The sequence below is a fragment of the Eubalaena glacialis genome, chromosome X (assembly GCF_028564815.1).
Source record: "Eubalaena glacialis isolate mEubGla1 chromosome X, mEubGla1.1.hap2.+ XY, whole genome shotgun sequence".
NCBI classification, from domain to species: Eukaryota; Metazoa; Chordata; class Mammalia; order Artiodactyla; family Balaenidae; genus Eubalaena; species Eubalaena glacialis.
In genome coordinates, this window is record NC_083736.1 from 43,610,507 (window position 1) to 43,619,506 (window position 9,000).

The 9,000-nt window shown below is 54.4% G+C and overlaps 1 protein-coding gene across 1 annotated transcript; it reads right to left on the bottom strand.

Annotated features, from left to right (window-relative positions):
* Window positions 1-3,270: 3,270 nt before the first annotated feature.
* On the bottom strand, window positions 3,271-8,706 carry CFP (complement factor properdin). Its single transcript, XM_061178814.1, has 9 exons — window positions 8,542-8,706; window positions 8,308-8,458; window positions 6,949-7,124; window positions 6,305-6,475; window positions 5,976-6,167; window positions 5,612-5,785; window positions 5,169-5,360; window positions 4,898-5,009; window positions 3,271-3,486 (listed from the first exon to the last, which is right to left on the bottom strand). The coding sequence occupies exons 1-9, from the start codon at window positions 8,615-8,617 to the stop codon at window positions 3,336-3,338; spliced, it is 1,395 nt and encodes a 464-aa protein (XP_061034797.1). The 5' UTR covers window positions 8,618-8,706; the 3' UTR covers window positions 3,271-3,335.
* Window positions 8,707-9,000: the final 294 nt, after the last annotated feature.

Here is a 9,000-nt window from a genome sequence, read left to right on the forward strand (position 1 = left end):
CACTCATGGGCATGCATGCATACACGCACGCAAATACGCCTACACACGCACACAGGCACCACTTGGACACACGGAGACCCAGGGAAACTCACATGAGCATGCACACCCAGACAAAACACACCCACAGACAATCATGGACAAACCTAGATCTCCACACAGACACATTTCCTGAAGCTCTAGCCTTGATGTGTGTTCACCTCCCCACCTCACCCCCCTTCACACACACTTGGCCTATAGGTCCTCATCCCTTTGCCCTGGACACAGCCAAAAACCACGATAACCATCAGTGCCCAAGGCCATCTTCCCCTGCACCAAAGAACTTTCCACTGACAGAGGCAGACCCATCCTAGGGTATGCAAACTGTAGGTGCCAAATAGTGTTTGCCACATGAGCAAATGATCCCTGTAGGTTGGGCAGAGGTGGGCTGTGGAAGCTCCCTGTAAGATCCTGGCTACAATGAAAACACAAATCCATTTAAAAATAATCATTTGTTGACTGATTGTACCCAACCCTCACTACAGTACTATGGGGCGGGTAATATGATTTCCATTTTACAGATGGAATCCACAAACTCCAATTCATTCCCAGAGGGTCATGTTCACTTTGTGATCCATACATTTTTTTTTCTTTTAAGAATGTGCCAGAAAGAGGTGTCAGTGTGGCTGGAACAAAGTGAGTGAGGGAGATTGTGGCAGGAGATGGGGTCAGAGAGGTTAGCAGGGACCAGATGGAGCAGGGCCTTGTGGGCCATCGTGAGCGATAATGGTGGACCAAGTGAGGTGGAAGAAGATATGGCAAGAAGTAGGCAGATTTGGAGTCCCTTGTGCCATCAGGATTTTCAAGTGAATCATCCAGTTATTCATTTGTATATTCTTCATTCATTAAATCTTTGGCCTGTTTAAACAAGGTCGTGGTGTGAGGTCTGGAGTCAGAGAGCCTGGGTTCAAACTGGGCCTCCACTATACTCTTGAGAAAGTGACTTAACAGCCTCTGAAACTTGGCTTCCTCATCTGTAAAAATGATCACCCGACCCAACTCTAAAAGGGTGGGGGTGGGGGAGTGCTGTGACTTCTGCCAGGAATGTCCTTTCCTTCTCTCTCTCAAGGATCGTCTTTGGCCTAGGTCTCCAGGAAGTCCCCTCTTCCCTTAGGCTCTCACAGTCCACTATCTCTGTTCCCTCCTCCATCGCAGCCAGCTTCAGCCCACTTGCAGGCCTCTGCTTTGGCCATTCCTTCCCCCTCTCATGGATGCCCTCTCTGGCATCCCATATCCCAGTGTTCCCCAAATGGGGAACTCTCCAGAAATTGGGTATCTCCCAACATTTTGAAGTATGTGCTCCCCAGTTTTTGCTCAGTAACACAAGCGAACAAGCTCTGCTGGGCCCGTGGTGCCCTCTCTGGGGGATGGGAGCAGCTGCAGGTCTACAGATCTTTCTGGCTCCTCTGGGAGTGAGAAGTTGGGCTCCTTAGGAATCTGTCTCCAGTCTGCCTCTTCCCAGTAGCCCCATTGCCAGGTTCCTAGTACTCATGTCCCCCAATGTCATTCCCTTTCTCCAGGTGGCTCATTTTCCAGAAATTAATTTTTTGGTAGACTGTTTTGCAGAAGAACGAAGATTCCCCCGACCCCCACCCCAGGAGTGTCTCAACTCCCTGAGGCAGAGGTAAGGCTCCTCTGTACTGGCTTCATCTTCTCCAGCAGGAAGGCACATACAGAAGGGGCTCCAAGAATGTGTTTCTTTGTTGTGCATTGGTGAGCAATGACTCTGAAACACACACACTTGACATATGTTCGTAATCAGTATTGTACCCATGTTTATAACTCACACATACATATTCATGCCACTTTAATGAGCATGCACACACACCCACACTCCTATAACTTACACATTGTTATGTGCACACGGTTGTAACTTCACACGCACTCCACATACACTCAATACATCCTTAATTCCTGCACAGACCCATAGGTCTGCATATCACACATTCACAGAGATATGTGCCTCATAACGCACACATGGAGCCAAATTTCCACTTTCTTATAAACACATATTTTTCTCATACCCTGGCAGTAGCACCGGAACCCCTCACTTAGGCTCATTCCTTCCAAGATAACCGAATATCCATCGATTTCATCTTCACCCCAATCCATCAACTGACTCATTTTACACAAGGGAAAATCGACCCAGAGAAGTGAGCGCCCTGACAGACTCCGGGTGTCAGATTTCCCATCTGAAGCCTCCCACACAGAGGTGCCCCTCCACTCACAGGACAAAGTCCTAAACTCTGCTCCTGACATGGTGTTTCAAAAATGTCCAGCCCACTACCTATCTGTGCCTGTTTCCTCCTTCGTAAAATGAGGATAATAATATTGACCTCATATGTTCATTGTGGATTAAATGAATTCATGCTATGGAAAGTCTTAAAACACTACCAGGCACACAGCCTGGCTTTGTTCCCTTCACTGTGGAGACACATATGGCTCTGACTCTTCTTCCCCATCCCCCGTGATGTCCAGCGCTATTGTTAGTATACAGTAGGCGTTGGTAAGTGTTGAATAAAATGTTCGAATGAAAGGATCACCCATTCTAGTCTGTTCCCTTGCTTAGATGTCCTCCCCTTCTACCAGCCCTCCTCCACCCGATGCCCAGACTTAGCTCTAGTATACAGTAGATGCTAATAAGTGTTGAATGAATGAACAAACGCTAAAGGAATGTGTCTGAGTGTCTTGGGGGCTCCTCCTGGCAGATGCTGACTCTAGCTTCTCTTTGCCCCTGTCCCAGCTCAAAGCACCTCGTAGGCACTTCCTCGGTCCGCCCCCCATCTCGCGGGAGCTATTTGTCGCCGATAATTGCAGCGTTGGAGCTGGGCTGTTGGGAGTGGGTGGGTGCAGGTGTTCGCTCCGTGGGGCGCCAACCCCTGCCAGGCCTCATTGCCGGATGACGCGGAATCCGCCAGCGGAGGGAGCTTTAGGATCGGGAAGATGGAAAACAAGCACTCTGGCCAATCAGAAAGTGCCTGCCAGGGAGGGTAGCCAATCAGGAAGCCCGTAATTCGTAAATCGGGACTCTGCAGAGGGACGTGCTGGGTGACCCGGGGCACTGCGGGGAAGGGGGGCAGACATCAGGGCTACGGCAGGGACGGACACTCGCCTTCGCTCCTGTCACACCGTGGCCACGGTGGAAAATATTCCACCACAGGCCACTGCGACTTTGCCTGTGCTGTGCTCTTTGACCTAGAAGATGCCATGGCCCCACTCCTGGGGAAGAGGCTGGTTTATTGAAGTCTGAGAGGTCAGGGGGTCAGAGTGGAAGAGAGAGGTGTTAGAGCTTCTCATCCTCAGGGTTCTTCGCAGGCAGGCGCGTGTAGACATGGCCGTTTCTCCTCCACCACCACCTTCTGCCCTTGCAGCACATCGCACAGTGCCGACGGTTTCCCCCAGAAGGTCACAGTCTTCTCACCCTGACCTTCGACCATGGTAACGGTGGGCCTGGTGCGTTAGGGGCGGGGGATGAAGGCGAGAAGCTCAGGGAAGGCAAGAATGCATTCAACAAACTCTTATTGAGTGCCTACTGTGTGCCCAACACTATTTTTTTTAAGCTGTGAGATATTGGGCAATTTCTTTATCTCCCCTGTACCCCAGTTTTCTTCATCTGAAAAATGGGAATACTAGTAATACCCACCTCACTGGGCTGAGTGAGGATAAATGAGTTGATTCAGGTAAAGTGCTCAGAGTCATGTCGGGTACACAGTAAGTGCTCAATAAATGCTGGTAACTATTTGTTGATATGAGCTACCTTCTCTCACCTCTAAAACCTTTTATTTATTTCCCCATTGCCCACTGGAAAAAACCCAAATGCCTTGCCCTGGCATTCAAGCCTTGTTGTTAGGTGCAAATCCCTGCCCCCAAGTCAATCTCTAGTTCTCTCTTCCACTTTATTCAAAGCCCCATGTCCAAAATGGTCTTTGCCTGGGTTATTTGTCCCACTAGGCAAGCTCTCCACTCACTCCCATTCCGATTCTCTCAATCAGTCCTTTCTCCATTCATTCCCTCCCTCTGTCAAGTCCTTCATGCCTCCATTCAACACCCCTAACTCATCTTCTGGACCCACTCTACACCCCACACCCAGAGACCAGATGGCAGGCTTTCCATGAGTTGGGAAGAGGCCACTTAATCTAGTAGTTTGATGCATGTGGAAATAAGGAAGGGGTCAGTGAGTGTTTTAACGCTCTCCAACACCTGGGCCACCCTGGCCACCTGGAAACACTTCGGGCGGCTGATCACCTGTGTCCGGGACTCTGCTCACACAGTTTACATGGTGGGAAAGCCTTCCCCAACCCCCTCCTGCCAGGGGAGGCCCAATCAGCTTCCTGGACCCAGATTGAGGTGGCAGTCCCTTTTCCACACACCAACCATTTCTCAGATGCCTTCTGTCAGGGCCCAGCGGACCTGGATCCCGTGGGGGAATCCATGGGATCTGCGTTCTGTGTGTCTGCAACTGTTTTGCCAAAAAGACCTTAGAGTGCTTTGGGGCACGGGTGACTGAGGGAATGAGAAAGTGAATGGAGGCATGAGTGACTAAACGAGCAAGTCAAAGCTTGGGTAACTGAGGGGCCAGAGCACATGGACACAGGAAGGACGGAGTGAATGGGAGAATGGCTGAGTGACTGGATGAGTCACTGAAGGGCACGGAGGCTACTGATTCTCCCCTCAACATCCTCTTTCTCAGCTTCTTCTTTAGTTGCTCCCCTCTTCCTACAGCTGCGAGATGGCACTCGGCCAGACAGGCACCTTGGACCCAGTGGTGGAAGCCCTGGTTGGGGGTGGCCAACTCTCCCACCCTGACTGCTGACGTATCAATATCATGACCCCTTCCAAGGCACACTGCCCCCTCACTCACGAGAATTTGGGGAGCGTGGCCTTGCAGAGGCGCTGGCGGGTGCGGATGGGGTTGGGTCCACACGGGGGCATGCACAGCCCCCAGGTACTCCACTCCGACCAGGAGCCTTTCCCTGCCATGAGGGGAGGGGTTCCCGAGTCAGAATTAGAGGTCTTGGTGGGGTGGTGAGAGAGAGGCTGCAGGGACATGCGGTCTGCGGCAGAGAGTCAGAAAGCCCCTGTCCCTGCACCGGCTGCCGCACCCTCACAGCATGGTCTCTGGGGGCACTCACAGGGGCAGCGCTGGATGTTGTAGCAGTGCCGGATATCCTGTTGTTCCCCGCTACATCGCTGTCCGTCAAACTTGCGGCCCTTGCAGAGCCTGGAGCGGGTCTGCTGGCCTGGGATCTCCTGGCAGCTGATGTGTTTTATGCTCCGGCGGATGCAGGTGCTCCACTCCCCCCAGAGCTCCCACTCTCCGTTCACTGCAGAGACAGGGGCAGCTGGGCTTGCACCAACGAAAGGAGCCAGCAAGGGGGTTCAGAGGAAGGAATGGGGGCTGGGAGAGAGGATGGGAATGATCAGATGTGGGAAAGGGGGATCAGAGTTGGAACCAAGGCATCGGAGCCAGGAATGGAGGAATCAGAGGCAGGAACAAGGCATTAACAGCGGGGACTGGGCAGCAGAGATGGGTGGGGGGCTTAGGCATGGAAATGGTGCATCTTGGGGTACTGACCGGGGCAGTGCACGGCCGTGTTGCAGATGTGGGTCCGGGTGGCATCACCGACACAGAAGGGGCCCCCGTGCTGGGGCACAGGGCGATCACATGTCCGTTGTTCCCGAGTCTGACCCAGGCCGCAGGTCACAGGGCAGGGGCTCACAGCGCCCCATGGCCCCCAGCCACCAGCCACTGTTGGGGAGGACAGGAGTGGGGAGAAAGGCCACCTCAATCTCCCCCTTCAGCCCCTAGACCCTTGAGACAGACTGCCCCCAAACGAAGAGCTCCATGGTCACATGGTCTCAGATCGCTGTCCCTTGAAATGGCAGAGCATCTGTGCCTAAATCAAGAGCAGAGTGTCAGAGGCCTCATCCCCGAGTACCTGGGCAGGGTGGCAGGCCGGTGCAGGCCCGCTGCTCAGAGGATGACCCTGGGCAGGGATTCCCAGGAGGCTGCGTGGAGGGCTCAGGTGCAGAGCATGTGCGGCTTCGTCTCTCCTCAGGTGCCTTGGGTCCACCGTGGCAGGTGCCTGAGCAGGGGCCCCAGGGGCCCCAAGCAGCCCAGGCCCCGTGTGCTGTGATGGGGTGGGGGTGGGGAGGTGCCAAGTGTGGTCATGCATGCTGCAGTCCTCCCACCCTGGAAGTTCCCTGCTGTAACCCCCAGACCCACGCTGGGTGCCCACATCATTGCCCTGTGGTTGCCCTTACTCACTGGGGCAGACCTGTTTGGTGTCACAGGCCTCTGACTCCTGTGCCTGTCCTGGGCAGTGGCCCCCACACTTGGGGGTGGGGCGATCACATGCTCGACGACGAATCCGGGTCCCTTTAGAGCAGGTGACAGAGCAAGATGCCCAGGGCCCCCAGTTGGACCAACCACCCATCTCTGTGGGAGAGAAAAGAGGGGGACAAGATGGAGGTGGTGGTGTCATTCAGGGGTCCAGGCTTCCTCATGTATCCCACATCAGCTAATCCTGTGCTCATTGTTTCTGCCACACCTGGCCCACCATCATTGCTCATCTGGACTATTGCAGTAGCCTTCACAGTGGTCCCTTTGCTTCACTACTCACCACATACAGTCTGTCGTTCTGACAGCGAGAGGGATCTGTCACAACCCAGGTCAGATCATGTTTTTCCGCCATCACTACATCAGTCAGAATAAAAGCCAACATCCTCACTGTGGCCCACAGGGATCAGTCCCCCTCTGACCTCACCTCCCACCACTCTCCTCCAGCCACGCCGGCCTCCTCCTCGACACCTCACAAACATGAAGCACACTCCCACCCTCAGGGCTTCTGCCCTGATAGTTCCCAGTGCCGGGTAACTGACGGTGCTCGCCACCTTGCTGCTCCTCCTCACCAGGACAGCACGGCTTGTCCTCACACGCCTGCAGCTGCCACTGGAGGGTCCCAGGCTCCACCTTCTCGGGGCATTGCCCGCCCCAGCCTATGCAGCGCCGGTGCCGCAGCTGGGAGCCCTCCATGCAGGTCACTGAGCAGGGGACCCACTCGGACCACGGTGACCATTGTGGGAGCCTGCAGAGAGAAGCACATGTCCCATCCTGGCACGCTCTGACAAGGATGGTGTATGGGACCACAGAGTGTGGGTAGGCACAGACAGGGGTGTGGGATAAATGTATGTGGAATGGAGTGATGAGAGTATCTACCTCTTAGTGATGTTGGGGAGGAGGTGGGCACACAACAAATACTTAAATATCATTTACCTTCATGATCAGGAACCTGGAGTTACCCTTTGAAGTCCCCCAAGGACAGTGCCAGGCACGCAGTAAACAAGTGCAAGGACTGGGGGCCCAGAACTGCTGTCAGAAGCCTACCAGGCCACAGCCATGCACGGTAGCGGGCAAACAGGAAGTGCATAATAAATAGGAGCCATCATCCCAATGAGCTCAGAGACCCCATCAGAAATACGCCAGATCCAAGCCCCTGCATGGCATAATGCTAAACAGGTGGGACCTGCTGACAACTAGGGACCCAGAGCTGCCTTCAAAAATCCCCAAGCGCCCCATCCCCATGGTGTATCTGGGATATATATAGTAAAGAGTTAGAAAATACGTCTGACATACAGAGAGGGCTCAGTACACGTAAGCTGGCATCACGATTAGGAGACTAGAGATACCCTCAGAAATCCTCTGGCTACCCACAACCTCTGCAATGCATCTGGTATGCCGGAAGTGCTCAATGAATATGAAGTGTCGTTATAATTAGGGACCTGCAGCTGCCCTCAGAATTGCCCAAACTCTCCCCCTCCAGCAATGTGTCTGTATACAGTAAGTGCTCCGTATGAGCTGTCATCAGCATCTGGGGACTTGAGCTACCTTCAGAAATACCTGAGCTGCACCCCACCCACAATGCTTCTGGTATGCAGGAAGCGCTCAATACATGTAAGCCATGGCAGTTCTCAACTCGGGATGATTTTTACCTGTCTGGAGACATTTTAGTTGTTGCAAGTTGCTACTGGCATCTAGTGGGAGGCCAGGGATGCTACAACACATCCTGCAACGCACAGGTCAGCCCTCACAACAAAGAATTTTCTGGCCCCAAATGTCAACAGAGCTGAGGCTGAGAGACCTGGAGCCATGGTCACGATCAGGGCCTTGGAGCCACGCTTGAGAATCTCAGAGAAGGCCAGAGCCCAAGTTCTGGGTCGTCCCGCAGACAGTCCTTTCTGCCTCCCCTCAAACCCCAGGCTCCCCCTAACCTGCACGCCATACAGAGCTTGCTGCCGGGCTCCTGGAAGGCGTAGTCAGCATTGAGACAGCAGTCTTCCGTGCTGACACCTCCCCCAAGGAGGCCCTTGCACTTGCCCGTGGATTCCTCATACTGGGTGAAGCAGAGTACAGGGTCTGAGCCTGTAACAGGGCGGGGGAGCACGGTCAGGGGTGTGGGGGGGCCCAGGCACCCCTGGCGGCCGGTCGGGCCCCCACCCACTCACCTGTGGCTGACAGGGTGAGCAGCAGCAGCGGCAGCGGTAGCAGCAGTAACCGGTGGGCCTGCGCTCGGGTGGGCATGCTGAGCACTGCACCCCTGCAGCCCCGCCAGAAAGGAGGCCCGGCTTTATGTGGGCTGATCTGCTCCTAGAGTCAGTGGGAAAGAGGAACCAGGGGCAGGAGGAACTAGGAGGGTGAAGGGCAGCGGTGGTGATGGGGGATGGCGGGGAGGGGAGGGTATCGTGCAGGTCTCTTCAGCTCCGACCTCTCCCTTGCCACCTCTGTCCCTGAGCTTCCTCCTCTCCTCTCCCCTCCCTACTTCCTGCCTCACGCTCGGTCCTGTTTTGTTTGTCACTGTGTCCCCAACACCCTAGGCCCCGCCCAGCAGCCCAGTGGCACTCAATCAATGCTCTTTGGACAAATTCTTACTGAAGGGGAAGTGGAGCCTGGAAGTTGGAAGCAAG